Here is a 13538-nt window from a genome sequence, read left to right as displayed (position 1 = left end):
AGATCAGGTGGTAAAGATTAAAACCACTCCTGAAACCGTCCTGTGCAAGAAAGGAGCATTTGGAAAGCTAAATCCCCCAATCCCCTTATTCCAATTAGTGTCCTTTCTCTAACAGATTTGGAGGTGGTTCAAGAAAATGACTCCAATCTGCTCTCAGTAGATAGCAGCATTGTGGTCAGCTCCTTGGCATGGGAGTAGGCTCACCTGGAAACATAAAAGAGAAAATTCTCACTACACACGTGGGCTCACACATATACATACTAAGAAAAAACAGAATGGGGGAGGTAGAAGTTCCTGAACACCCTGTAAGCTGATTAAAGGGTATTTTACTTTTACGTAGGAAGGATTTAGCCGTGCAGTTCCTAGTACCATCTGACCTCAATAAACTCCCATGCCATCAGCAGATGCCACCACTGGATGGTGTCACAGCCTGTGCCAGGGCTCCTTGAAGGATGGCTGCACCTAGACACCTTCAGGACTTGTGATGCCATTGCTGGACATGTGTAGTGAGTGAGATGGTCTTTGGCAACCTTTTCAACCTGTTTTGACCCCAGTGCACTCAGCCATCTCAAGGCCACAGATCTCAGAGCAGTGCAGAGGCTGCAGGAGCATTTGGGAATGTATGTTTTGGCCAAACAAGGTGTATCCATGAAGAAAAGCAGCCCCAGCAGATCCTGAGTTGCTGCAGTAACACATCTGGGGTCTGGGCAGTGGATAAGCTGGCATGAATGCTACCTTGTAAGGGTTGCCCTGGATGAACAGCAACCCCAAAGGCTGGATAGGCTTTCCCCATCCAAGGCAGGGGCTACAACATCCACATGACAATAACAGCATTTATCCAGCCTATTCTTAATGCTCACTGGAGATGCACCCACATTGCTCCTCCAGCTAGAAGGTCTTTCCTGATCTCCTGTATCAATTTCCTTGAAGCATGAAGGGGAATTTCTCTCCCTTTATGTCTCAGAACAACCCCCTGGAGCTGCGTGTGGTAATTTTTGAGTCTTTCTTGCAGTGTGGGATCAGAACACTTGCCTTTATGATGAAACCCTGTCTTTTCCAAAATGCTGTTTCTTTTGTCTTCTCCTACACCACAGCCAAAGGACAGGCTCGTGCTTTCTTTAAATATTGCCAAATTTATGGCAGTGTAGTTATAATGTGATGCATGTCAGGTGGCAGGTTTGGTGACCCCTCCGTCCTACTGTAAGGAGGAGAAAAAAGACCTTCCTCTCTACCACCCAGACTTGGTGCCCCTGAGATGGGCCAGGATGTGCACCAGTCATGAGGTATTCTTTAGGATAAATGAGGTATCCTCGGTGTCGAGGTGGGGATGGTCGATGCCTTTGCTTGCTGCCTCACATGAGGGTGTCCCCAGCTGACAGTGAGGCTGCCGAGAATAGCTCTGCACCGGTGGCAAGTGGATTGAATTAATACAGCTCACCACAGGTCTCTCCATGCTGCGCATGTCAGCCGGCATCAAGGCTAAGCAGAGGTGACTGCGCAAAGATCCTGGCAGCTTTACACCTGGGAACATGATCAGGGCAGCCCACCTCCCACTCAGGGATGGCCCCAAGGCTCAGAGACCCCATCTCCCTCCTGCCCTAGGGCATCTCTTCCTGCCTTCTTCATGGGGTGCTGATGCACAGCCTCAGACCTCCTTAGTTTGCCAGTTTGCAGACTTTACTATACATCCCGTGAATACTGTGTCATGTCCCATAAACGTGGCTGCCTTGTTCAGGTCCATAGGAAGAGGACCGCAACCCACACTTCCAGGTGCTGGTTGCCTCCTGAGAGTCGTGGGCTCTGTGAGGATTTCAGTGGGACGGGTGAGTAAGGAGCACCCAGGCTTGGGCCACATCTGAGAGAGGCCCAGCCTGAAGGCACCCAAGCCCAGTCTGTCCTGCTCCTATCTCAGGCACAAAACCTGGCTCTGCTCCCAAACATGGGCTGTTTTCTTGAAACATCTTCACCAACACTTAGCTTGTGGCCAGACAAGTAATATCAGTGAGGCCATTTCTTTTCATTTTGGCTAAGGAGCTTTTCCCTGAGCACATAGACAGCTGTGGGCACTGCTTTGTCGTTGGTGCTGTGATGCTGTGGAGGGCCACATCGTATTTAAAAGCGGAGCATCCATAAATTTCCACATGGAGCCTGCTGGAAGGTGATACCCAACCTTTCCTCCAGCCAGGGACAACATGAAGTTGGCGCAGCCTGTGTCTAGGTAAGTCACTGGCATCAGGCAGCAAGGATCATTTCAGCTCTGACTTCTTGCAGCCTTGGGTGTGACAACTGTGTGAGTTGGGGATCATATGAGGGCAACAATTTCCTTCTCTTTTGTCATTCTTCCAGTCAGTGATGGAGATCTTTCCCCTGCAATGCTGTTGCAAAGAGACAATGGGGCAGATTACAGTGATCAATGGGTGATTTAATCACACTTTGTGCCTGCTGCCTGCAGGTAAGGGGAATCTTCACTCCCACTTTGAGTGCTCACACATGTGGAAAATGGGAAAAGCAAGGTGCAAACTCTCAAAAATCCGGACAGCTGATATTGCTTAGCAGTACTGTTGTTTCTCTCTTCTATCTCAATATCTCCTGATGAGAGTTTAGTGTTCATTCTGGTTAAGAGGATCATATGCTGTTTCAGGACTCAGGATTTGTTTTGGGCTTTATTCAGGTATAAATTAGAGCTTGCAAAAACCTTTGAGTTTCCTTGTATGCCCCTAAATTTCCTCACCAGGGGCCTCAGAAGCTGTGTTTAAGCTCAAGCCCACAGTTGTCACCTGCGTTATGTTGCAGCATTGCTGGGCCTGTCCACACACTTTCTCACCCTGTCACCTTTTCACTCTCTGCCACTGCTGCAGCAAGGCAAAAACCACTTTTTGTTGCTAAGTAGATAAATCGGGTTACTTCAATTCTTGTTTCTTCCAGTCTCGAAAAGCTTGTTCTCTCCTGTTACTCACCCTCTGCTGCCATCCTGGGGCCACTTCATCAGGCATCCGTGCAGCCTCTCCTGCGTGCCTCTTATCTAGACCCATTTAGGTGCTCAGGCACACTGATTTTCCCCTGTAGTGGGGGCATTTCAGACCCGTTGACGTTATTTGCAAATGAAAGGAAATAGCATTAGTCATTTTTAGCTCCCTATATGTTGTCTGTGCTTTTTTAATAAACTTTTTCCCCCCCTTTGTTCTGTTCCTACATTGCCATTCTCAGCTGAAGATGTTTGCAGTGGAGCAACACCAGTGGTCCCAGCTGATCCTTTCGCCAGTGATACTGTCGTAAAATACAAGTACGGAAAATATAAAGATCTAAACACAATTCCAGAAAATTGCAGACATCGCTAGCATCACTGAGGGTTCCCAAAGCTGGGCTGGGTGCTCAGAAGAGCTTTCAGATGCCGTGAGAGAAGGATGTGACTCAGTGAATCTGCACCTGGTTGTACAGAAAGGAAATGTGTTGACTGAGCCTGTAACACTACAGACAGGGGTATCAGGGAGACAGCGGAAGGGTTGCAGAGGAATGACAACTCTAACAGTGCTGAAGAAAGCAGCTGTAAGGGCTATGTGTTGTAGAAAGGACAGAAAGCTGGTTGGGAAATGCTTGAATGTGTGTAGGACTGACCTGGACTGTCTTAAAGGAGAAAATGGACTTCTCTATCCAAACGGTGGCCATGGCACCTCCCTGTCCTCCAGTCCTGGAAAGTGGCAGCTTGTCTCTGCTGTTGAGTCCCCTGTCTCGTGTAGGGCTATAGCTACAGCCTGCAGTCATAGTGCTGAAGCTTGCTGCTCATCAGTGTATGGGTTATTCTTCCAAGGGAAAGATGATGGGGAAAATTAGGTTCCTCCCAGCCCTCCAGCATGGGGATGCCCTCTGCTTCCCCAAAAGAAAAAAAGGTTAAGTAGATGAGAAAAAGTGTAATATAATTTCTATTTCTCCAGTAGAGAAATAAGAAGATTTATTTATAACAATTAATACTCCCAAGCTACTTTATACAACATAAAAAAGGAGAGAAAGAGCATAATCCTATTTTCTCCCTCCATTCCCATGTCACCTGTAGTAGCAAAGTTTGAGAACAACCAGCTCTGAAACCCAGCAAAGGCAGGGGATATATCCAGGATGTTTTCATGCATGTATCAGTATGCTTCTTTCTTTGAAGTTGTGATACAATCTGTTCTCACCAGACCTTTCCCAGAAGTGGCTGTGAAACCACAGCATGAAAAATATTGTCCTCTCCTGCAAACCCAGACCAGTCCTACTGATTAGACAGTGTTTGCCCTAAGAAAATTGACATGTTGTATAGGCAAATCACACTCATCGAATCATCCTGGTGATTGCAAACAAAAGCCGAGCCAGAATTAAAAAAAAAAAAGAGCAGAAGATTAAGCTCATATCAAGAGGTAATTAAAACCAGGAGGAGAGATAATGATGACAATCGTGGTGAATCAATTGGTACAGGGATGTTTTCCCTACAAATTACTCTCATTAAACACACAAACAGGAATTATTACACATCAGCAGAAATATGGTCTATTGAACTGTTGTGAATGATCCAATTGGGTTTAGAGAGTAATTAAAAGGACATTTCAGTCCGGATATGTTATTTGCTGTTAGCCATGGTTACTTATATTCATATCTTTACTCAAATAATTGCTTTTGATAAGGGCTTCAGATTTATAGGGGCTGCGGAGAGAAGTGGGCCAGTGGTGCGCCATCAGCTGTAGGACAGCTGGGAGCCTGGAGTGACCACGGTGTGGTGAGTACGGCTGTGCTGACGCTGTCAGGCTGGATGGGCTGCCTCTTCCCTGCTTGCAAGGCTTGGGTGGTGTATTTTGGGCCTCCGTGATGCTTTGCTGAGCTATTGCCATTGTTCATCCCTCTCCTGAGCAGCAGTGATGATGATAGATGGGGTTTTCCTCCTCTGGAACAGCCACTGGGAAGAACGGAGCCAAACAGCAGCTGAACCAGATGTGTTTCCAGAGATTCATGGTCCTTAGTTTTAGGTAGGGATAGGCAAGAACAAGAAGGTGCACCAACTGGCTGTGTAGTGCTTGCAATGTTCCTTTTGGGAAGTTCTCCTGGCAGTAGTGCTCCTTCAGGGTGACGGCAGCTTTGATTCAGCAAAGCCTGTGGGTGCAATGTGACATTTCAGCAGCAGGATTTGTCTGCTGCAAGGGGCTGAGCTGTTCTCAGGTCCTGGGCTGAGTCGGTGTGCATTTCTTTCAGCTAAAAGTACTAGCAATCCAAGGAGATTGTATTTATTGAGAGCCAGCATCACTGGGGAGGGCAATAAAAGCTTGGAAGGTCAAGGAGGTTAAACAGTGTTACAGCAATGAAACTCAAAATCTACCTTCTCACATTATCTAATTGATTAAAAATAAAACAAAAGAACTATGCAATACAAAGTAATCATCAATCATTACCGACACAGAAAGAAAGCTCCTCAACCACCATCACTGTTCCAAGAGACTTCAGAAAGCAATCTGCATGCGGAAGAGAAGATCACGTCCAGAAAGGGAAAAGACAAGTTGATCCCCTTGGCTAGCAGCCAGAAAGATCACCAAGAGAGGGGAGACTCTGGAGCTAGGGCTGGTGCTTAAAATGGTCTGTTAAATGTGGTGCTCCAAGACAAAAACCTGCCCAAGGATGGCACAAGAAAGGCCAAAATGCTGTGGTGAGATGCTGGCCGGGGGGGCAAGGCACTGCATGGCAAGTCTTATACTGATTGAGGACAGGCTCAGGGTCCAGGTTACCTGTCCCTGAGGGGTGGCACAGTCTATTCTTGAGGTCTGTTTTCAGCTCCTTCACATTCCTCGAGCAGGAAGCAATAATGTGGAGTCTGTGCTGTTTGGACTCCCATAAGGAACTGATCTTTGAAATGTCCTTCTTTTCTATTTCATCCCCCTCAAAACCAAATCAGGCAGGAAAACAAAGTAAAAGCATCAAAAATGTGTGTGAGGTGAAGCTTACAGATTCTTAATCATGAACTTCTCTGCCAAACCTCTTTTCTCTGGTCTGCAGCCCCCATTTGTGCCGTGGCTTACTGCAAATACATTTCTGCATAAATCCCCCATTCTTCGCCTTCCTTGTCTTGCCTCATCTTATCTTGTGGTATCTTTAGATTAGAAAACAGTCCCAGGAGGGTGGCTAGAAAGTGTTGAGGAAACTGTCAGTCCTTTAATGCTCTTTGTTCTGTTTAGTTTCAGACTAAAATAAAACCAAAGTGAGAGGACTTTGATTTTGGGTTAGCAAGTACAGTCTGAGAGTTTCCAGGACAGTGACTAAAAAGCAAGTTTTGCTTCTTTGCAGGAGGAAGACAGGAATATTAAAAATTACAAGCATGTTTTCTGTGTATTCCTTGGGAAAACGTGAGCACACTCTTATAAAGGCACATACACATCTCTGCAGGCATAGAGCTGTGAAATGAGGTTGGAAATAAGAAGAAAGAACATGCAATGGCTTGTGATAAGCAAAATGCAATTTTCTTTTTATTTCAGTTAGAAAACAAAGTACAAGGTTTTGTTGTTACTGAAAATGTGCTATTCCTTTTTTCCCTCTTGAAAGATTAGAGGATAGGCAGATATCAGCACACACACGAGTCCTTCCCTTCCCCTGTGAGTGGATGAATTCTTCTTTGCTACATGCCAATCTTTTCACCTGATAATTTACAGGAGAACAAAACAAAAACAGACAAACAAACAATGGCAACAACAGCAAAAGACAGATTTCTCCTGGGCACCCTCTAGGTGTATTAATAACTGTGTGGGATGTTTTAATGGGTGTTTTAAATCCTCTCCCTGAAGACTCATCTGTCAGACACTCATAGTGGAGTGGAGGTTATTCCACGGAGTTGTGCCACCAATGGATTAACTCAATGTGATACCTCCCTGCTTATTCAAGGTGTATTATACTGACTCACAGCAATACTCCAGCAAGAACATTATCTCAAACAGGCCCCTCAGATCCATGCACCGGGACTACATGGTGGTAGTGGTGGTGGGATAACGGCTACAAATATTTTACAAATATCTGGCAACATGAATGATTTGAATTGTTCATCTTCTGTATTTTAAAGAAATACTATCTTTGCTGGCAAGAATTCCTGCTAATTTAGTTATAGTGAAGTTATTTATAAAACATTGTCTTCCGTGTGGCATGTGAACTGTACCAAAGATCAAGGTCGTTTGTTCTGCTGGTCATAAAACCTTGTGCTTTAGTTTAGGAGTCAACATGTTTTCCCTGATGACTGGTCTGTGGCAGCTAATTATTCCCATGATTGTCCTGTCTCACTTCTCAGCATCTCTTCCATCCCTGGAGAGGTAAGCATTTCTTGTGCCTCTGCTTCCTTTTTCTCCATGGCTTTTTGTTCAAAGAGCCTGCTAACTATAAAACCAGCCTTTTATCTTACTTCCAGAAGTTGCAGCTGCTTGGCTGTTATTTTTGTTCCCCTAAATTGATTTAGCTAAAGGAATACCAATGTTGTAAATATTTTTTTTTCCTTGCTTAAGATTAGAAGATTTGACTTGATTGAGAAGAAAAATCAGAAACCCAAACAGACCAAACTACACCAAAAAAAAAAAAAAAAAAAAAGAAAAAAGACACTCTTGAACCTGTTTCCCTACTAGATACTTATACAGGTTGGTAAAAGTGGAAGGTTCTGTTTTAAACAGCTTAGTGTCACAAAAATGTAACCAATAATAGGCAGTCCTGGTAGTTCACCAGTTCCTAATCTTGCCTGTAAGACTGAGGCAGAGCTGCCCCTCCTCCTGCTTGTGCAGGGGCAGTTCAAGCCCAGAGAGACCAAAGGACTCAGGCTGGAGGAGGACACAGCTGAGACCCTTGCAGCCCTTCCATGGCCACCACCAGAGCCAAGTACAGCTGCCCTAGTGCCACTACTAGCACAAACACAGTCACACAAACGGGTCTCTCCTGAGGCTTAGACAGATATCATGATCCAAGACCTTTTATCTTACCCACTGTCTAGTCTGGTTTGAAGTTTGCCAGCCTTGGTTGAACATCTCTGAGGCTATGAGCACTTTTTCAATGCCTTCTCAATCAGCCACCTGTGAGTCTTTGGCGCTGCTACCATTACCTACCAGGTCCTCAGGGTTTCTGTATCTGGGTGTTCAATTTCTTGAGGTGAAGATGCTAGAGCAAGGGCAGGTGCTTTTGCTGTGTGATGGTTAACACAGGTATTTCTTTTAAACTCTTGGAAAATATTCTTTTTTAAACTTTTGCCAAATTAGCACAAATTCTTGTTTATCTTTCCTTCAGGTAGCAGTTTTAAATGACCATTTTCCTCCAGTTTTAAAACCGTGGTTTTTTCATCCATTTTTTCTTTTCTGACCACCTAGGACTGAGAGACACGCGGATGGGCTCTTCCACAGTGAGCTCAGCAAGATGAACGACAATGCTTACGTGCAGCAGCTAGTGAAACACCTGGTGGGCCTCAAGGAGAGGTAGGGAGGAGCTGAAACCAGGCTCCTGGGGCAGGGAAGTCTTCAGTGGGAGGTGGGAAAAGAAGCCCATGGGGCTGAGCTGCCTCCAGTTCCAGAGCCAACCTCAGTGCTGGCCTCATCCAGAGGCTGCTGACGATGAGAGGAGAGAGAAGGGCAGGGATACAGGGCTCCTGGATATTAGGGCGAGAGAAATTTCAGAGTCTTGGGATAAGTCTCATGACTGGGAGGAGCAGCTGTTGTATTTTGCCTGATGCAGGTCCCAGAGGCACTCAGATGGACTATTTACCAGCGAATACAGCAAGATGAGAGGAAATGCCCAGGTTCAGAAATTCATCCAAAATCTCATGGGCCACAAGCGCAGGTAAGAGCTCAGCTTCTTCAGGAAGAGGAAGGCAGCGTGGGCAGTGCAGGCTGCAGGGAGCAGGCCCCAGCTCCAAGGAAAGGGGGATGGCATGGACACTGCTTTGGAAAACTCAAGACAAGAGCAAGGTGTCTGGGGCTTGGTCTCCTCCTGCGAGGCCACAGTGGAGCTTCTGTGCAACAGTGGAGATGCCCCACCAGCACAAACCTTCTGAGTGTGGCAATTTCTAAGCATAAGACAACATTATCTGTGGCATATGCCAGTATCAAGCTTAATCCATAGGACAGAAAACTTGACACCAGATCACAGGTTGAGATTTTTTTGTTTGTGTTTGGTTTAGTCTTTTGGGGAATGTTGTAGTTGATTTGCCTGCTAAAAACAAAGTGCTTGAGAAAATGCTCATAAAAAAAAAGTGGGCTCTGTTCCAGAATGAGGGAGACCTCGGGGTTCATAGTCCCCAGCCATGGCTTTCCCAAACTGGGCAGGAGTTAGACATAATCATATACATCGCCAAGAGGGTTCCTTCAGACAGCTGAAATACTGAACCACTAGCTCCCACTGAAGCCCACAATCAGTTACAATACATGGCCCTCAGGGCGATACACCCCATTACTGCTGCTGTCCTTGACTCTGGTATGTTATGAAGGGAGAGCATTGCCTGCAGAGGCATCCTGCAGGCTTGGTTCTCCAAGGCAGAAACATAGCACATTGATTCCTTCCCATCTGTTCAGGGTGTTCTGATATTTTCTAGGGCATGCACTAATAACAAAATCCTGGCAGATGCAGTAGATTTTTAATTTCCAGTTGCTGGAAGAAGGTATATATCCATGGGCTGAAGGACATGATAGTACTGGGTAATGAGGCAGCATACAAGTGCATATTAAAACCTATCCTCTTGCCAGTTAGAGAACATCTGAGCCTGATTTGAAAAGGATACCTCTTTCTTTTCATACACAGCTAACTGTCAGTCAGCAGGTTAATAGAGCATGGCCCATGTGGCAGGTTGCTGGTGGGGTGAACCTGCCTTCCAGAGAGCAGTGCTGTTTTACAACTGTGGTGGTTTCAATATTTTTATTTTTATTTAATATTGTTCTTTATCTAAAGCAGCTCTCCAGGCCCAGTCAACACAGATGTGCAGATGAGAGAGGAAGAAGACAGCAATACGGACCTTTGCTTTATGTGGCTGTACCAGAGCTTTCTGAACGCCAGGTAGGAGGGACAGACTTGTCACCTTGGCACTTCTATGGCCCAACCACCACAGTATTGAATTCAGAAGAGGACTTTCAGTAATTTGTAAATGTCCAGTTTTTGCTCTGACTGCAGAAGTCTGATATAATGCAGTAGTTATGGGGTCTGTGGGTCCTTGCACTACAGGATCCAAACAGCTCAGCTGATATCCTCAAAAATATCCACACCACTGGATTTATGAAATCACCCATCTTTTAAAACCACTTCTTCTTTTCTCCCCATCAGCTTGTAAGGCACTGTCTTGGGGATATGGTTTAGTGAAGGACTTGTTAGTGTTAGGTCAGAGGTTGGACTGGGTGATCTTGGAGGTCTCTTCCAACCTGGACGATCCTGTGATTCTGTGATTCTGTGGGGAGTGTCACTGCTGAACTGCAGCCCTCCATCACACAGTTCTGTACCTCCTGCCACTCTGACAGCAACTGCACTCCCAGAGGTGGTTTGCAGAGCTAGCAAAACAAATGCTTTGGCCTAACTGCAAGACAGCAGGCAGCTGTGTGCAATCTCAATTGATTTCCATGCCTGAATTCCCAGTAATCTCAATTTCTACATGCCGACCCTGCCTGGCACTCAGTTTTGCTTTATCTAAAGCAATGTTGACATTGAGATTTACAGCTAAGAAGTGCCATATAAAAGCCAGTTATTAAAAATAATACAACCCAGGGAAATGAAATAAGATTCTTTTCTAATTGCGGAGTTGCTATTCTGGACTTAAAAAAAAAAATGCACATCTCACTAGGAAGCCTGATCCAACAGTTAAAATAGAAAGCCTTTGCTACCATGTTTTGATTCAGTTACTGGTTCAAATACACACCTCAGGATGGCTACCCCAGCACGTGGATATTGTATCTTCCCAATGACCAACCACTTTCAACTAGACATCTCACTATTAAATCACTAAAACTAGGAGGAGTAAGCTGGCCCTTAGTACTTTCTGTCCACATTGCCTAGAATAAATGAGGATGATCAGAGGGCTGGAACACTTCTCCTACAAATAAAAGCTGAGAGAGCTGGGGTTGTCTATCCCAAAGAATAGAAGGCTCCACTGAGACCTTACTGCAGCCTTTCAGTAATTACAGGGGGCTTATATGAAAGCTGGGCATACAAGGGCATATAGTGATAGGACAAGGAGTAATGGCTTTGAAGTGAAAGAGGTAGATTTGGATTAGATATAAGGAAGAAATTCTTCACTATGAGGGTGGTGAGGCACTGGATCAGGTTGCCCAGAGAAGCTGTGGTGGTGTTCCACCATCCCTGGTGGTGTTCAAAGCCAGGTTGGATGGGGCTTTGGAGAATCTGGTCTAGTGGAAGGTGACCCTGCCCATGGCAGGGGAGATAAACTAGATTATTTTTTACATGTCTCTTCAAATCCAAACCATTCTGTGATTCTATGATTCTGTGATTCTCTGATGAGACCAATAACCTTGTCTGTACATCTGTTAGGTACCTTGCATCAGGTATCTCTGATTTGAGCCCCTCTGTCATACATCTACTTGTGGGTATCATCTCTGAATTTTACAAGGTGGTCTTGTCACTATTCCAACAGTCTGTTCCCACAGGAATAACAAACTATTGCTCATTTTTCCCCTCCCAACAGCCATTCGGACAGTGATGCCAGGGAAGCTGCAGCAGTTACCAGCCAATACATTTGCCCCATCTCTGAGCAGCTGGTTGCAGACATGAAGGAATACATCAACACTTTCGACTGAAGGCAAAGTGAAAGTCAATGCTCTGTCAGAAGCAGCACGGTTCTGCATGCACACAGCTTTGAAAAAAACAGGAAAGCTATTGTATTTTGCTTAGTAAAAACTCTTGAGATCAGCAAATAAAATAAAATAAAATTCTGGAAAGCAGCCAAAAGGAAAAAAAAGGAAAAAAAAAAGCACAATAAAACCTCTTAGATGATAATCAAGAGTAAAATACATGTTAGTGTAAACTGTTGTCAATAGGTGGAGCCTGAGTGAAGCATATCACTTCTACTATGTTAGCATCTGGTTGCCTACTTCTGAAGTCAAATGAAGATATGTTAGCTGTGCCTGTGCTTTGGCTGCAATTTGGGAAACATGGTGAAGGTGGTACCATTACTAGGTGTCAGGAGGTGGGGAGGAGTATTTTGGTTTGCTTACCCCACCAACATACCGCAGCATGCTGGGACTAGCTGGTGGCTCTGGCCACATCTTCTGTGTCTGGGTTTCAGCACTGCCCACAACTCAACTTTACAAAGAAGCCAGCATCAGTGTTGGCTCCATTTAGCAGAAACTTGGGTGCTAGATTTTACTGCAAAGAATTGTAATGAGAACTACACAATATAGATACACACTGTAAGTACTGTTTTCACTCTACTTTGCCCTCATATTTGCTGGCCCAACCTTATCACTGACACTAAAGGCAAAGCTCCGCTGGAAGGAATTTGTTCCCATGATTTAATGAGGTTTACGTATTATCTCTGCACCATGCTGCCTGGCAGAATCATAGAATATCCTGAGTTGGAAGGGACGCACAAGGATCACTGAGTCCAATTTCTGGATCCCCAAAGGACCACTCAAAAATCAGACCATATGTCTGAGAGCTTTGTCCAAAGGCTTCTTGAACTCCGGCAGGCAGTGCCATGACCACATCCCTGGGGAGCCTGTCCCAGTGTCTGACCACCCTCTGGGTCAAAAACTTTTTCCTAATATTCAACCTGAACAGCCCCTGTCCCAGCTCCATGCCATTCCCTCGGGTCCTGTCGCTGTCCCCAGAGAGCAGAGCTCAGCGCCTGCCCCTCCGCTCCCCTCGTGAGGGAGCTGCAGGCCGCCATGAGGCCTCCCCTCAGCCTGCTCTGTGTGGGCTGAACAAACCAAGGGACCTCAGCTGCTCCTCACATGTCTTCCCCTCTAGACCCTTAACCACCTCTGTAGCCCTCCTTTGGACACTCTCTAACAGTTTTATATCTGTTTTATACTGTGGTGCCCAAACTGCACACAGTACTCGACGTGAAGCCACGCCAGGCAGAGTAGAGTGGGACAATCTCTTCCCTTGCTGGTTAGTAATGTCATAACCCAGGGTATGGTTGGCTCTCCTGGCTGCCAAGGGACACTGCTGTCTCACGTTCAGGTTGCTGTTGACCAAAACCTCCAGATTCCTTTCTGTGGGGCTGATATCCAGAATCTCGTCCCCCAGTCTGTACGTACAGCCAGGGTTGTCCCTTCCCAGGTGTGGAATCCAGCATTTGTTCTTGTTAAAATTCATATTGTTGGTGGTTGCCCAATTCTTCAACCTGTCTAGATCTCTCTGCAAGGCCTCCCCACCCTCAAAGGAGTCAACAGCTCCATCCGATTCGGTATTGTCTGTGAATTTGCTCAAAAAACCTTCAAGTCCTACATCCAAATCATTTATGAAAACATTGAAGAGGACTGGTCCTAAAGCGGAGCCCTGGGGAACCCCACTAGTGACAGGTTGCCATTCCAATGTAACACCATTTACAAGAACCTTTTGGGCCC

General features: G+C 45.6%; 1 protein-coding gene across 5 annotated transcripts; it reads left to right on the top strand.

The window, feature by feature from the left end:
- Positions 1-1335: 1335 nt before the first annotated feature.
- Positions 1336-12063, top strand: SCT (secretin). Of its 5 annotated transcripts, none has more exons than XM_080593655.1 (8): positions 1336-2452; positions 3208-3283; positions 4656-4747; positions 7209-7310; positions 8346-8450; positions 8707-8811; positions 9916-10020; positions 11654-12063. In XM_080593655.1, exons 4-8 carry the CDS (start codon positions 7222-7224, stop codon positions 11763-11765), a joined length of 516 nt encoding a protein of 171 aa, XP_080449781.1. In that variant the 5' UTR covers positions 1336-2452; positions 3208-3283; positions 4656-4747; positions 7209-7221; the 3' UTR covers positions 11766-12063. The 5 variants fall into 5 exon arrangements, with proteins under 5 accessions (XP_080449781.1, XP_080449780.1, XP_080449782.1 ...); XM_080593654.1 differs by having other exon boundaries at positions 1336-2671; XM_080593656.1 differs by lacking the exons at positions 1336-2452; positions 3208-3283 and having other exon boundaries at positions 4341-4747; positions 7214-7310.
- The last annotated feature ends 1475 nt before the right edge of the window (positions 12064-13538 follow it).

Source organism: Anser brachyrhynchus (assembly GCF_964034855.1).
Source record: "Anser brachyrhynchus genome assembly, chromosome: 5".
Classification (NCBI taxonomy): domain Eukaryota; kingdom Metazoa; phylum Chordata; class Aves; order Anseriformes; family Anatidae; genus Anser; species Anser brachyrhynchus.
The sequence above is the reverse complement of the archived record's forward strand: the minus strand, read 5'-3'. Positions and strand labels throughout refer to the sequence as shown.

Coding starts and splice junctions, on each gene's coding strand:
- SCT (XM_080593655.1), top strand. CDS start 7,222: ATGTTTTCCCTGATGACTGGTCTGTGGCAGCTAATTATTCCCATGATT. Junction 7,311..8,345: donor TCTCTTCCATCCCTGGAGAG/GTAAGCATTTCT, acceptor CTGACCACCTAG/GACTGAGAGACACGCGGATG. Junction 10,021..11,653: donor CAGAGCTTTCTGAACGCCAG/GTAGGAGGGACA, acceptor CCCTCCCAACAG/CCATTCGGACAGTGATGCCA.